This window comes from Micropterus salmoides, unplaced genomic scaffold, assembly GCF_014851395.1.
Source record: "Micropterus salmoides isolate LMB-PRFRI ecotype aquatic unplaced genomic scaffold, ASM1485139v1 Ms_hic_scaffold_5, whole genome shotgun sequence".
Taxonomy (NCBI): Eukaryota; Metazoa; Chordata; class Actinopteri; order Centrarchiformes; family Centrarchidae; genus Micropterus; species Micropterus salmoides.
This window is the reverse complement of record NW_024044237.1, coordinates 39,525,017-39,541,370: the sequence shown is the minus strand read 5'-3', so window position 1 is coordinate 39,541,370 and position 16,354 is coordinate 39,525,017. Positions and strand designations below refer to the sequence as shown.

At 43.9% G+C, this 16,354-nt stretch overlaps 1 protein-coding gene across 1 annotated transcript in view; it reads right to left on the bottom strand.

The window, feature by feature from the left end:
• LOC119888722 (NACHT domain- and WD repeat-containing protein 1-like) overlaps positions 1 to 16,354 on the bottom strand; it is a 27,069-nt gene extending 10,715 nt beyond the window's left edge. The window contains 10 exon segments of the mRNA XM_038699422.1: positions 96 to 260; positions 570 to 687; positions 4,827 to 4,980; positions 5,068 to 5,271; positions 7,189 to 7,562; positions 7,564 to 8,504; positions 8,575 to 8,929; positions 10,662 to 10,778; positions 10,889 to 10,974; positions 15,605 to 16,354. Of these exon segments, the coding sequence (XP_038555350.1) occupies positions 96 to 260; positions 570 to 687; positions 4,827 to 4,980; positions 5,068 to 5,271; positions 7,189 to 7,562; positions 7,564 to 8,504; positions 8,575 to 8,929; positions 10,662 to 10,778; positions 10,889 to 10,974; positions 15,605 to 15,731 (2,641 nt within the window). The 5' untranslated portion in view covers positions 15,732 to 16,354.

Sequence of the window (16,354 nt, the reverse complement as noted above, 5' to 3'; positions counted from 1 at the left end):
CTAAATGTTGTTTCAGGTTCTTTCAACCTCAGAAAAGTAAAATGCTGACAGACAGTTTGTGCGTTTGTATGTCATTTCCACGCAGAATAACTGACCCATGTGACCGTCCAGGAAGTCCAGACTTGGTTTGATCAGGACCAGAGTGTCTCGGACCAGCCTGGTCTCAGTGCAGTCCATGTACTGGCAGCACTGGTCCAGGTCCTGGATCACACTGGACACCCCGCAGACCCTGCTCTTACAGTACAGCCACTCGGCACTGCCTGAAAAACACAACACTTTGAAACACGATAATCTACTTTAAATATGAACATTACACATTAAGTGACCAATAATATCCAGATTTTATTAATTATTCGTCCTGACGGTTTTTATCTGCATGCTGGTATTTTCATATCTACATGACTGATGACTCACAAATGAGATTAAAGTTGCTCACATACTCCTCTAATGCACGTATAAATATAAATCTATCCAATGTACTTCATCAGAAAGACTGGATTATAATCCATTTATTATTTAATGTTTGTAATAAAAGCATTAGTTATTTATATTATATTTCCACATCTCACCGATGACCTCCTGCTGTAGCTCCTCCCACAGACCTGCATGCAGCAGCTGATAGGGCAGCTCCTGGAGCTTCCTGACGTTAGCCAATCCCGGAGCAAACCACAGCGGCTGGGGCGGGACCTGCGGTACCGTAGAACCAATCAAAACAGACCATGAACATCCCTCCCACGGTCAGGTTGTCAGTTTCTGTCTGTGCTGGAAGAAATACTCAGATCTTTGAGTCTTTTACGAGTAAAATACTTGTTACTTTAAAAGTCCAGAGTATTTGCATCACCATGTTATTGGATTATTATTATTGATGCATCATCACCTGGTGGACCTGATACATCTCGCTTTTACTGGGCATCTTGTTGTCTGTTTATATGTGTGTGATATCGTCTTTGCTCTTGTGAAAACACTTTGTAACACAGTTTTGAAAAGTTATCTATAAATTAAGATTGTTTTTACTATTAACCTCGTGGTACCGGACCCCCGAAACCCTCCCAAACCAGCGGCCCTTTGTGTCAACAGAGACCGCCTGGCGGGCCGCCATCTTGCTGAGGTCGGCTGAGCCGATAAGTTTCCTTTCTGTCGTCAGATTGAAGTAGAGAAGAAGAGTTTGCTTTGGCGGAGGCCGTCTTTATCGGCCTCTGCTGGCGACCCGCAGGAGCTACACAGACCTGCAGGATATCAATCGATTTGTCGATGCAGGATGTTCTGTTCTCAAGCTGTGGCCTGTAAAGCGTGGGAGTGCTTTTGGTCACAGGAATATTGCCTGTTTTTATCAATATTTCAATGTTTTGGAAGCTTTATGTTATTTGGAACGTGGTTGTGTGGAGAGAAATAATGTTTTGAAGATAACTCCCAATAAAAGTGAACATAGAAACAGTAAATATGGCCAAAACATGGACATTCGCCTGGTGTATTTTTGAAAGATTGTGTAATAACTGTCGTATATCAGTTTCTTTTCATCAGATTTACAGTTACAGTTTTATTCCAGGTGGATTAGAAGATATTCAGGTGCATTATAATCTACCTTAGGATGTTTTGATGGTTTATTGCATTAAAATAGAGCTTTTTTCACCAGACGAGGATGAAAACATCAGATTTTCTTCTGTATTGCATCTCCATGTAGTCTGTAATGGTAAAATAATATGTTAATGTCCAATGGATTTATATTCCTCAGCTTCTGACCTTTCAAAGGAGACCAGGCGTTTTTCCTGTAGTAGGTGGCAGCGACGCAGTGCGGTAAAAGCATAAAGTAGCATAAAAGTACTTGTACCTCAAAATTGAACATTTATTTACAGTAGTTCCTGCGTATAGTATCAGGTAACTCCAGCCATCATGTGAACGTGTTGGAAAGAACAGCACCACGTGGATGATTTATCTTCCCTGAGGGCCTGAAGGCCTCAGTATACTTCAAGTACAGGCAGTAAATCTACAAGGTTCATCCTCTGGAGAGCAGGAATGTCTGAACAGTAGCTGGTAGTTCTCTTGTTCGAGGAAGTGTTGGGACAACCTGACATGTCGTCATCTTTATATCATGTTAAAATGTAAATAAAATAGTCCTGTCGTTGTTACAGTCGCGGTCGGCAGGGCTGGAAATGAACATCGCAGAGGAAGGTATCTGCCACACCGGCAGCAAATACATTTGGTTTGATCGCTGATATAATAGCTATTTAGCAACAGACCAGCGTTCTTGTTTGTTGTGAGTCAAAATGAAATTGCTCCCCGCTCTAACAGCTGATCTAAAATCACGTAACACACAAACTAGAGCGGTTCATCAAACATAATGGAATCTAATTCAGTAACCAGCTGTTGGACGATGCACATTAGTTTCTTATCGTGCATTGTTTTATTTGTTGTTCAACATTTCTTGTTGCTGTTTTTCAGAACATTTTTTAACAAAAGCTTTCAAAAAGTGTTGGAGACAGTCTGATCCTGAACCTGTCCCCAGCGTCCCCAGTGTAAATGACACCTGTCTGTCAATATCTTTAAATGTCCCGCCCCATCCGGGCTGCGATTGGTCGGTTCACGACAAGTGCTTGTTGAAGGCGTGTAACAGCCTCTGCTGCTCCGTGTGACTCCGTGGAGGATTTTTACATTCAGAAACTACACTAACATTTCATATCGCCATACACATGTTAACAACGGCGGCCTAAAGGTTAGATTGTGTTTAATAAAATAAAAAGCTCTTGTCTGACAACACAACTGTTTTTTTATTGAATCTCATAAGAAAAGTCTGTAAAACGAATAATAGAAGATGACACAACCAAATACACGGGGGGGTATCAGTAACAAGCAACATAAACATTAATCTGTTTAATTGCTTTACTATTCTTTACACCACAATGATTTAATATAATGTTTGATTTCTAGTTTGCAAGGTTTATTTTTAGACCTGTTTTCCATGTATGATAAAAATGTTCAACATACACTCACCTAAAGGATTATTAGGAACACCATACTAATACTGTGTTTGACCCCCTTTCGCCTTCAGAACTGCCTTAATTCTACGTGGCATTGATTCAACAAGGTGCTGAAAGCATTCTTTAGAAATGTTGGCCCATATTGATGGATAGCATCTTGCAGTTGATGGAGATTTGTGGGATGCACATCCAGGGCACGAAGCTCCCGTTCCACCGCATCCCAAAGATGCTCTATTGGGTTGAGATCTGGTGACTGTGGGGGCCATTTTAGTACAGTGAACTCATTGTCATGTTCAAGAAACCAGTTTGAAATGATTGGAGCTTTGTGACATGGTGCATTATCCTGCTGGAAGTAGCCATCAGAGGATGGGTACATGGTGGCCATAAAGGGATGGACATGGTCAGAAACAATGCTCAGGTAGGCCGTGGCATTTAAACCATGCCCAGTTGGCACTAAGGGGGCCTAAAGTGTGCCAAGAAAACATCCCCACACCATTACACCACCACCAGCAGCCTGCACAGTGCTAACAAGGCATGATGGATCCATGTTCTCATTCTGTTTACGCCAAATTCTGACTCTACCATCTGAATGTCTCAACAGAAATCAAGACTCATCAGACCAGGCAGACATTTTTCCAGTCTTCAACTGTCCAATTTTGGTGAGCTCTTGCAAACTGTAGCCTCTTTTTCCTATTTGTAGTGGAGATGAGTGGCACCCGGTGGGGTCTTCTGCTGTTGTAGCCCATCCGCCTCAAGGTTCTGCGTGTTGTGGCTTCACAAATGCTTTGCTGCATACCTCGGTTGTAACGAGTGGTTATTTCAGTCAAAGTTGCTCTTCTATCAGCTTGAATCAGTCGGCCCATTCTCCTCTGACCTCTAGCATCAACGAGGCATTTTCACCCACAGGACTGCCGCATACTGGATGTTTTTCCCTTTTCACACCGTTCTTTGTAAACCCTAGAAATGGTTGTGTGTGAAAATCCCAGTAACTGAGCAGATTGTGAAATACTCAGACCGGCCCGTCTGGCACCAACAACCTTTCTTTCCCGTTCTGACATTCAGTTTGGAGTTCAGGAGATTGTCTTGACCAGGACCACACCCCTAAATGCATTGAAGCAACTGCCATGTGATTGGTTGATTAGATAATTGCATTAATGAGAAACTGAACAGGTGTTCCTAATAATCCTTTAGGTGAGTGTATCTAGCCTAGTCTTTTACAATCAATAACAATCTTATCAGAAAAGAACAGGATGTTTCTTTTTCATAAATTAATAGCTGAACCAGTCAACGTCTTAAAGAAATATTATAAATCAAACCAAAATAATTTGGTACAGATCATAAAATAATAAACAAATGGCTTCAGTTTCGTTATTACAAAACACTTTTCCTCAACGTCGTGAATCTTAAATACAGCTGCTGTTTGTTTGACGTGTGATAGCGGGGAGTGATGGTCCAGCAGTGACGTCACATCCTGTTTACCCTAGCGAGACGAAAGTTCACCCAAAAGTCGGCTGCTGTATTTAAACCCTTCGCATTACGGGAACTCGATTTGGCGACCAGAGTTCACTCCGTGACAGAGCGGAAGTGGGGAGGGTCTAGTTTTGGAGAAGCCCTGACATGACAGCGTGTTAGGAGCTACGACGTGGAGAGTGAGCAGTCTGATCAGGAGGTTGAATGATAAAGGATGATTGGGAGTGAATGATCAATAAGCATCTTGTAAGTTTATAAGCAATTTACACTAAAACTAATTTTGCTTCATATTTAATATATATTTAATTTATATGTCACACAGTTTATTGTTTTGGCCGGTGGATTTCTTTTATCTTCCGTCCCTCCCCTGATCGTAGGTACCTTTCTGTCAGACAGGAGCAGCGACAGGCCCGGCAGAGTCACCGGCTTCAGTTTCCCCGACCAGCGACCCAGGAAGTACTCTGCCAGGATCCTGAGGCTCCGCCCCCGCCGCTCTGATGTCAGATACCGAGCTGAAACCGCCTCGCACAGACGCCTGCACACACACACACACACACACACAGTACTCAAACATTCAACCTTTGACCTCAGTGATCATTCATCTACGGATTTTTCTCTTTACCGGTTGTTGAAGGCGATGGCCGCGACCCCGCCAGTCCAGCGCTCCTCCAGCTGATCCTCGAGGTCCCGTCTGAGCCGAGCCCAGAGGAGGGAGGGCAGCCGGATCAACGAGGGCGTCGGAGGGATGGAGTACCTGTACACCTCACTGATGACATCATCATCCAGGGACATCAGGTCACGCAGCTCCGCCTCCAAGAGGCCTTCCCTGAGGAGTCAGAAGACGTTTTCATTTACTCCGTTTTCCCGAGATAACGGGATAATTTTCTCAAGATCTCGAAATGTGTTGATCCGCCTGCAAGTCAGCCACCCGAACAAGCAGCGGAGGCTTCGGCAGACTGGATGCAGCGAGAGGGAGAAGCAGATAAACAAAAGCAAGACAAGCGATCAAACGCCAAGCGGAGACGTTGCTGCTTAGCGTTGGGGAAGATGTCGGTCTGAGGAACGTCCTTAAAATCACAGCGTATTCTCTCGGCCCCGCGGGGTCGCTCTGCGCTCCTCAGGTGATCAGACAGGGAGACAAACGCTCCGCGAGTAAACGGCGGGCGCTCTAGCCTATTTAGCTTAAATTAAAATGACAGGCTGCATAACTTTCCCTGACAGGCCTTCATCTAGTTTTGCAGCTCTGCTGTGTGAATTCCCTCCTGCTGATGTCCTGTTTACATTTATTCATTTAGCTGACGCTTTTATCCAAAGTGACTTACGGGGTTTTATTGCTACTGTGTGAAGAGAACACTGCTGGTGAAAAGCTCCTTATCTGTTTAAAGTGTTTGCAAACCACGTTATTATCTTTTGTGTATATAGCAGTACATTTAAATTAAAAGTGGCAATACATGACTCTAGAATTCATTATTCAATTTTGTGCATAACAATGCCATTACATTTTTTAATTGTTGCCCAGCGCTAATTTAAATACAGGGCGCAAACTACGGGGGAGTTTAGCTCCCCTTAACAAGACATCAGCTCCCCTAAAAACGTGATTTGTGATATTTTGGGGGGTCTCTAAAATACTGACAGCATGATTTATTGCCAATAATTTCGATCGGGCCGGTCGCTCCGCCATCTCCTGGCCCCGGTCCGCCCCGCTCCCTCTCCGGTACGGGTTGTGTCGCTAGTACGACAGACGCGCTGTAAACAGTTCGTGATCGTTCTGTCGGGATGGATATAACGCATGATCCACGCAGTACTGCAGCTGGAGGCTCCCCGCAGCAACTTTTCAAAATTCTTCCCTCTCACGGAGAAAAGAAAGGTCAGGTCACAAACAGCTCTTGTGTGAAGCGTAATTGTAGCAAAATGGCTACATATGATAATAATATTAATATTTTTCTTATTATAATAATAATAATAATAATAATAAGACAAACATGCCTGACACTTTCACAGTCAGCCCAGGCCTACATGCTTGCAGCTAATAATGATACAGCAGTAAGAATCAGCGAGCTCCCCCGCAAGCCATGGTATAGTTCGCACACACTGTTTACATTTTTCAATATTTTTTTTCGAAAACAAAGTTTAATTTTCCTGAGATCATGAGAAAATGATCTGGTAAATCTCAGGAAAAACAACATTTGTTATTTGGAGATAATGAGATAAATAACTCCAGATCTCGAGAGAACAAACTAAATTAACTCGTTATCACGATAAAAAAATAAAATGGATGGCCTCTTTGGGCTTCCGTAGGAACACAGGTTACTGAAGTAGTGTAGTTTTTGGTTTATTGCTAATATTTTTTTTTTTCCAAAAGAAAGAGAAGAATCTCTACAGTAAACTGAGCAAGGTTGAAAACTGCAGGAAAGTTTTGTTCAAATATATTTTCTGTACATTTTATCCTGCTGAAATAAATTATGGGTTAGATGTTGGTTCAAAACCATTTCTACTCTGACAGGTATGTTATTCTGATGATTGAGAATACTAAGTGCCTTTTAATTTACTTTTTGGACAACAGAGCGTGCTATTGGTTCTCCACTTTTATAGATTAAGAATTTGTTTCCATGCGTCTAATCAAATCGAAATACCTTATTTGTAAGTAAGTGCAACGTAGGTTTTTAGGCTAGGTGGCTAATTAGCACTAGCATACAGTATTAACGCCAACTGTCCACAGAAATACGTACACGGGACCCCTCACCTTGCCAGAGTGATGTATCCCAAGGCCGCGCCCACCAGCTCCTTCCCATGTTTCTCCTCCAGCATCAGGAAGATCTGTGACATCATTTCCTGTGTGTTGGCGCCCAGGTGTATCTCTGTGAGCGGGGTGAAGGACGTCCAGCGTTTGGCGGCAGACAGGATCAGTTTGAGGTGCAGAGGACACCCTGCGGGCGCGAAGCTCTGCAGCACGGCGTCGCTCTGCTCGGGGGTCAACGTTCGCTGAGACGCTCGCAGGTACGACTCCATGATCTGTTTCCCTTCATCACGAGACAAACGCTCCACTTCAAAGAAACTCTCCAAAGTCTCCGACTTCAGCCGCATGTTAGCGAACGCCTCGCTGTTGGTGTCCATTGAAAACCACCAGGTGGACGTTGGGCGGGAGGTCGGCGGGCAGCCAGCGGAGTTTGTGAGCGTGATGCTGGTCTGAGAGCTGATCCAGAGCGTCCAGGATGACGAGCAGAGTGTTCCCCTGCTGGGAAACCTCGGCGAGGACGTTCCTGAAGAGCCGGAGCAGCTCCAGGTGAGTGCTGGTCATCGGTGGCGTGGGCGGAGCCAGACCACATGCCAAACAGATCTGGAGGCAGACGCTGCAGAGGACGTGGTCGATGTCGGGTCTCTGAGGATGACGAACTGACAGCAGCCGGACCACCACCACCCCGGCCTCCAGGACTCTACGCATCTCCTGCGCCAGCTTGCACAGAAGAGCCGTCTTACCCATCCCAGTGGCGCCGTGCACCACCAGCGGGCCGTGATGGACGTTGGTGGACTCCCACATGGCTAAGCAGAGCTTACCCAGAAGACCCTCCCTGCCGTAGAAACCTCTGCACAGCTCGGAGCTCATGGCGGCATGCCGTTCAACCTCTTCAACCACCTGCTCTGAGATTTCCCCTTTTTCTTCCTCAATACTTCCCCAAACCTTCCCCCGCCGCCGGCGCCGCTCCACCGACGGACCGACCGCCGCTGCGATCCTGGCCGTCATCTGTGAGACAAACTGCTCACAGACGCTGTCCAGGTACTGAGCGTGCTCTTTGCGTTTTGGGTCGATGCTTCCTTTGCAGAGCTCCACGCAGTGCAGGTTGAGGATCTTCTGGAACGTGGCGTAGAGGCGGGACTTGAGGCCGGTGAGGAGTCCCTGGGCTTCCGCGTCCAGCAGACCGCCGGCGGTCAGGTCCATGAACTTGGCAAAGCGTTTGGGACCATCCCTTGCCCTTTGGCGTGGAATCTCTCGGACGAATATCAGAGCCGACGGTTCGCCATCGTCCATCCACAAGCCCTCCTCGAACTCTCGCTCTGTGACTGGACGAGAAGAGGAAAACACTTATAATTCTGAGACAACAAAGGACAGGCTGTGCGAGGCGTCTCTGACCTGATGTGAAGAAGTGTTGTTTCTGCTCGGCTGTGATGTCACCAGCCGCCTCGGCGTCCGTGGCGGCGGAGCGTAGGAGCTGCAACAGTTGAGTCTCTGTGCAACGCCAGGAAAGGACGTTTTTGTCCCGCTGAGGCCCACTCTCAGGTCGGAGGTCGCTGTAGTGGGGGAAGTGAGCCGTGATTGGCTGAAGGACGTAGGTGGGTGGGACCGCATTGTCGTCTTTCAAGAACCACTGATTCAGCTTCTTGACGCCTTCACGGTTTTTGGAGAGTTTAGACAAAAGAACTTCAAACTGCTTCTCCGGGATGAGGCGAGGAAGAGCTCGGACGCCGTACCGGTTCCCCAGCAGCGCCTTTGGAGCCCAGACGTAGGAAAACAAATAGAAGAAGAGGAGCTGAAAGATGATATTACCACATGCTTCAACATGTCCTCCAACAGAAATGTGTAATGTGGTTTGTTTACAGGTTTCCCAGAGGAGGAAACCTGTAAACAGGACGAGGACGTCTGAGAACATCTTATTTCAGTTCAGCCAATCACTGATTGAGTCTTCAGCGATGTCATATGATCCCATCTTCACCTCCCCGCTCAACAGAGCCGGAGTTTCAGATGAAGCGAGGACGTCTGACAAAAACCAAAATACATTTGGGGGGATTTGACAACATATAAAGAGCCTCTTTAGAATTTGATCAAGTAAGAGCTGAAATTATCAGTAGATTGACAGAAAATTTCATAAAACAAGTTGTGGTTTGAATACTTTTTCAAGCTAAACTTAAAAAATGTACCTTCTTTTCGTTTGAGAGGATTTTCTGTTTTCATATCACAGTAAACTGAATATTTCAGATTTTTGTACCGTTGGTCAGAAAAAACAAGACATTTGAATTTTCTACACATCAAATAAATAATTAGCAGCCCTCCGTTCACGAGCAAATTAACATCTAACAATGAAATTACTTTAATTCTATAGAGAGATAAAGTAAGTAGACAAACAAACTAGGAGCTGCAGCCAAGGGTTATTTTCACCTTCCGTAAATCTGTTGATTTTTCCCCTCGATAAATCCATTGGTTGATAGATCCAGAAAATTGTGAAAAGTGTTGATCAGTGTTTCCCAAAGCCCGAGGTGACGTCCTCAAATGTCTTATTTTGTCCACAGCCAAAAATATATTCAGTTTACCGTCACAGAGGAGCACAGAAACCAGAAAATATTCACATTTCAGAAGCTGGAATCAGAGAATTTGGACTCACAGCGATGAATTCATTATTAAAATAGCTGGTGATTCATTTAATAGTTGACAACTAATCAATGAATCGTTGCAGCTCTAAAACAAACATTGCAAAAATGGGTTTTAACATAAGGGAAATTTAAGAGATTTTTCATTGTTTTCAGGACATTTAGTCTATTTTCCAAGGACTTTTCCAGGACTGGAAAGCTGATTTAAAGCAGTGGTTCTTGCAGGGGATTAGAGAAACTTCTCTTATCGATCCTTATCATAGTCCGTAAACGCTGACGAAAAATGTGAAGCGTACTTTATTTTCAGTGTGATGAATGATACACGTTTCAGGAGTTTTAGATTAGAAACCAGTGGCTGCCTGGAATTATAGGAAGAAAACGTCAGAACGTTTAAACACTAACGTGGTTTGAAAAATGGTTCCAGCATTTGTGACAGTAAGTCACTGTAGTTTAGTAGTAAATGAGCTCAAACATTCAAAAACACTGGAGCCGTCCTTTTCAAGTACAGGAATTTAAATTTCACCGCACCATTTTCTTAAATAATAGATAATTTTGTTTTCTAAATACAGCTTTGTTATCAGATAAACTGTACGCCAGGGCAGTGGAAAGGATGTTTTGGAAAAAAATGACTATTTTTAGTTAGACATGGCTGTGTTTACACTGTTATACAAGCAGCACACTCACTACTTTACATTATATCATATGTGTTGTCACATGAAAAGATATAATCAGATATTTACAAAGTCAGGGGGGTGGACTCACTTTTATGAGATATTGTATATTTTAAAAAGAGTTCAATCATGTGACACAAACAATTAAATCTAGATTATAATTTAAGGAAGATCAGAGACTCACAATGAAAGCTGGTCCGGCTGAAATCCTCTTACAGTTCTTGATCTCCTGCAGGAAGATCTCGCAGGCCTCATGGTCTCCTGACGGGACACTTCGAATCCCCCAACACGGATCCACCACCTGAACAGGAAGTGACCTCACTGATCAATGACATATATTCACATTTTATATCGTATTATGTGTTACTGGATTACTTTGTTTTTAAAGTACATTCAAAGTGGGAAACTGACCTCGAACACCAGCCCAAGACTGCGACAGAACGCAAGGACTTCTGGGTAAGCTTTCTCAAGCAGGGCTTTCCTTTCACTGCCCATATCTGAGCAGAGACACGGGAGAATCAGTGATATAACAGACGTAAACAGAAATGTGAATACATGAAACAGTGAGGAATACAGCTTATTCATTTCAAGGTGATGCTGTAAGAATAAGTTTGTGTTTCTGCAGTTATCTCAAAAAAGGCTTTGAGGCCAAATTATTTCATCACTTTATATCTCTTACGTTGCCTGCATCTGCATAATTATTGCTGCTTGCAGCTATATTTAATACTTGTCCATATATGTTAATCCTAACCCATCGACCGCATCGTTTGTCCAGCAGGAAAAACCATTAACCAGGAGCCTATAGCATTCTCCACCTCACTTGCTAGATGTCTAATACTTCTTAACTGGAAGAAAGCTATGCCACCATCTCACAAGCGCTGGGTGGAGGAGGTGATGTCCCATCTCAAACTTGATTAGCTTAAATATTTCTGCCCTACACAGCAAATTTACACTGTTTCACTACTTTCCACTGTTAGACAAGCTGCACGCTCACTACTTTCCACTGTTAGACAAGCTGTACGCTCACTACTTTCCACTGTTAGACAAGCTGTACGCTCACTACTTTCCACTGTTAGATAAGCTGCACGCTCACTACTTTCCACTGTTAGATAAGCTGCACGCTCACTACTTTCCACTGTTAGACAAGCTGTACGCTCACTACTTTCCACTGTTAGACAAGCTGCACGCTCACTACTTTCCACTGTTAGATAAGCTGCACGCTCACTACTTTCCACTGTTTCACTGCTTTCCACTGTTAGACAAGCTGCACGCTCACTACTTTCCACTGTTTCACTGCTTTCCACTGTTAGACAAGCTGCACGCTCACTACTTTCCACTGTTAGATAAGCTGTACGCTCACTACTTTCCACTGTTTCACTGCTTTCCACTGTTAGACAAGCTGCACGCTCACTACTTTCCACTGTTAGACAAGCTGTACGCTCACTACTTTCCACTGTTAGACAAGCTGCACGCTCACTACTTTCCACTGTTAGACAAGCTGCACGCTCACTACTTTCCACTGTTAGACAAGCTGCACGCTCACTACTTTCCACTGTTAGATAAGCTGCACGCTCACTACTTTCCACTGTTTCACTGCTTTCCACTGTTAGACAAGCTGCACGCTCACTACTTTCCACTGTTTCACTGCTTTCCACTGTTAGACAAGCTGCACGCTCACTACTTTCCACTGTTAGATAAGCTGTACGCTCACTACTTTCCACTGTTTCACTGCTTTCCACTGTTAGACAAGCTGCACGCTCACTACTTTCCACTGTTAGACAAGCTGTACGCTCACTACTTTCCACTGTTAGACAAGCTGCACGCTCACTACTTTCCACTGTTAGATAAGCTGCACGCTCACTACTTTCCACTGTTTCACTGCTTTCCACTGTTAGACAAGCTGCACGCTCACTACTTTCCACTGTTTCACTGCTTTCCACTGTTAGACAAGCTGCACGCTCACTACTTTCCACTGTTAGATAAGCTGTACGCTCACTACTTTCCACTGTTTCACTGCTTTCCACTGTTAGACAAGCTGCACGCTCACTACTTTCCACTGTTAGACAAGCTGTACGCTCACTACTTTCCACTGTTAGACAAGCTGCACGCTCACTACTTTCCACTGTTAGACAAGCTGCACGCTCACTACTTTCCACTGTTAGACAAGCTGCACGCTCACTACTTTCCACTGTTAGACAAGCTGCACGCTCACTACTTTCCACTGTTTCACTGCTTTCCACTGTTAGACAAGCTGCACGCTCACTACTTTCCACTGTTAGACAAGCTGCACGCTCACTACTTTCCACTGTTAGATAAGCTGCACGCTCACTACTTTCCACTGTTAGACAAGCTGTACGCTCACTACTTTCCACTGTTAGACAAGCTGCACGCTCACTACTTTCCACTGTTAGATAAGCTGCACGCTCACTACTTTCCACTGTTAGATAAGCTGCACGCTCACTACTTTCCACTGTTTCACTGCTTTCCACTGTTAGACAAGCTGCACGCTCACTACTTTCCACTGTTAGACAAGCTGCACGCTCACTACTTTCCACTGTTAGATAAGCTGCACGCTCACTACTTTCCACTGTTTCACTGCTTTCCACTGTTAGACAAGCTGCACGCTCACTACTTTCCACTGTTAGACAAGCTGCACGCTCACTACTTTCCACTGTTTCACTGCTTTCCACTGTTAGACAAGCTGCACGCTCACTACTTTCCACTGTTAGACAAGCTGTCTGCTCACTTTACACTGTTTCACTACTTTCCACTGTTAGACAAGCTGCACGCTCACTACTTTCCACTGTTAGACAAGCTGCACGCTCACTACTTTCCACTGTTTCACTACTTTCCACTGTTAGACAAGCTGTCCGCTCACTACTTTCCACTGTTTCACTACTTTACACTGTTAGACAAGCTGTCCGCTCACTACTTTACACTGTTAGACAAGCTGTCCGCTCACTACTTTACACTGTTAGACAAGCTGCACGCTCACTACTTTACGCTGTTATACAAGCTGCACGCTCACTACTTTCCACTGTTAGACAAGCTGTCTGCTCACTTTACACTGTTTCACTACTTTCCACTGTTAGACAAGCTGCACGCTCACTACTTTCCACTGTTAGACAAGCTGCACGCTCACTACTTTCCACTGTTTCACTACTTTCCACTGTTAGACAAGCTGTCCGCTCACTACTTTACACTGTTAGACAAGCTGTACGCTCACTACTTTACGCTGTTATACAAGCTGCACGCTCACTACTTTCCACTGTTAGACAAGCTGCACGCTCACTACTTTCCACTGTTTCACTACTTTCCACTGTTAGACAAGCTGTCCGCTCACTACTTTACACTGTAGCACAGTCATTTCTTCAGTGTTCAATCAAATATTTACAAAAATGTGAGGGTTTACTCACTGTTGTGAGATACTGTCGCTATATTTCTGCCTAGCAATAACGTTTATCTTACTAAATTAAGCCTTGTCGAAATTGTTTTCAAAACATCCTGTCTGCTGCCTGACGTACAGTTTATCTGACAACAAAGCTGTATACAGAAAACTTAAAAATGATCCATAATTGAGGAAAAATCCAAACCTGTCAAGATGCAGACTAATTATTTTAACGTTTATTTAAGACAATGGTGAAATTTAAATTCCCGTCCAGTGTTTTTGAATGTTTGAGCTCATTTACTACTTAACTGCCGCACCTGGGTGAAGTTAGTTTAATATTCGACATTCGTCGGTTTTTCGCGCCTGTTACCTTCAATAGCTCCGTGTCAAAATCTCCATTTCTTCCAGTTTGGGGATATATTGGAGAGCTAATTCAGGCAGAAGTTTCACAGCTGTGATCACCTCAAAATCACTGAAGATAAGGATGCAGTTGAGAGCGCAATGCACTGAATGTCTGTCAAATGCACCTGTGGCTGCAGGGGGAGTTAGGGACCGTCTGCAAATTGCAACACATCCATTTCAATCTTCAATAACTTTTTTGTTTTTCAACATAAAAATCTCAAACCACTGCTAATATAACTAGTGACCACCCTCAAACATTTCACACCTGTAAGTTTGTAAACATGAAAATTAATTAATTAATTGATTAAATTCTTAAATATGCATATTACAAATGAATAATTTCAATAGCTTGCTCATTTGTGAATATATTGGCACCAAATCACCTCTCATCTGTGCTGCACATCCTCCCACAACTTTCACACCTGTAAGTTTCTGAAAAAGGCCCTTAAAAAATCCCAATGCCTGAAATATGTACTTTTGACATTGTAATTTCAATAGTGACTTACTGTCACAAATGCTGGAACCATTTTTCAAACCACGTTAGTGTTTAAACGTTCTGACGTTTTCTTCCTATAATTCCAGGCAGCCACTGGTTTCTAATCTAAGACTCCTGAAACGTGTATCATTCATCACACTGAAAATAAAGTACGCTTCACATTTTAGTCAAGGTTTACGGGCTATGATAAGGATCGATAAGAGTATTGAGTTTGGTAAATGATCTCCAGAGGGGTTACAAACATGTAGAAAATATGTGGTTGCAGAATAAAATCCTAAAACTTACATGTTTAAGAAACAAGTGCAAATTTCAGCCCTGCTTTGAAGTGTAAAAACAAACATTATGTCTCATCTTCTCTACAGATTTAGAAATTTCTCACAGGTTTACAGAACGTGATTTTCTACAACCACATCAACCCCTGTTTTTTCACATGTTCCAATCTTATTGCCCTTTAATTGATGTTCCTGCTAAGTGCAACACACACACGGGCACATGGCAACTATTAAATTAATCACCAACTATTCTGATAATCGATTATTCGCTTTGAGCCCTTTTATAAAGAAAAAACCTCCAAATTCTCTGACTGTGAGTATTTTCTGGTTTCTTTCCTCAGTAAACTGAATATAGTTTGGGTTGTGGACAAACCAAGACGTTTGAGGACGTCACCTCTGGGGTTTTTATTTCAAACACTGAACGACATTTTTCACAATTTTCCGGACCCAACAACTAATTGATTATTCCAGAACATAATCGACATTATTATTATTTGCAGCCCCACTGCAGACAGAAGAAGCACTCCTGGATCCTGAGACCATAATCAGGGAGTTTAAACTGCTCTGACCTGTGAACGTGGAGCTGACGAACACTCGGATCATGCAGGAGCTGGTCCTCTCAGCTCCATCTGTCCGTCCTCTCAGGACGTCCTGCAGGCTGATGTCGCCTCCTGCTGCCGCTGGACGCTCCGCCATCGTCTTCTTCTTCTTCAGACTGCACCGGGCGTCTGGTCTTACCTCCCGCAGCTGCTCTTCAGTCAGCGTGTTCAGTTTCCCTCAGAGAGTTTCCTCCAGGACAACCAGGTCTCCCACATGACCTGCTGCTGAGCCTGCAGCCAGTGCTGCTGTGGCTCCCTGTTATGTATAATACAACAATCACAGCACAGCCATGGCCACGATTAGTCCTACAAGTCAAGCCAGTTCTGATTTATACAGCTAAATATCATAAATCACAATTTTCCTCAAGGGGCTTTACAATCTTCACAGCAGACTCAGAGCCGCGACTCGGATGATGAAGAACCCTTTGAACAAGAAACAAATGAAAGAAAGCTCAGCAGAGATCCTTCACACAGTCGTGTGCACAGAAGAGCTTCTAAAAGATAAGTTAGAGGACAGGTGAGCAGCTTCAGGTGAGGCCCACTAAGTCGGATCTGATCCACACGTCCTCCTCTTCATCACAAAGACCTGGAGAGAGGACACGCCGCACAAACATATGTCAGGAATAACTGCACGGGACCAAAACACAAGACTTCAGGACTTTTATTTCAATTCAATCTAGCTTTATTGGCATCAACGCAAAACAACAATATAGCCAAAGC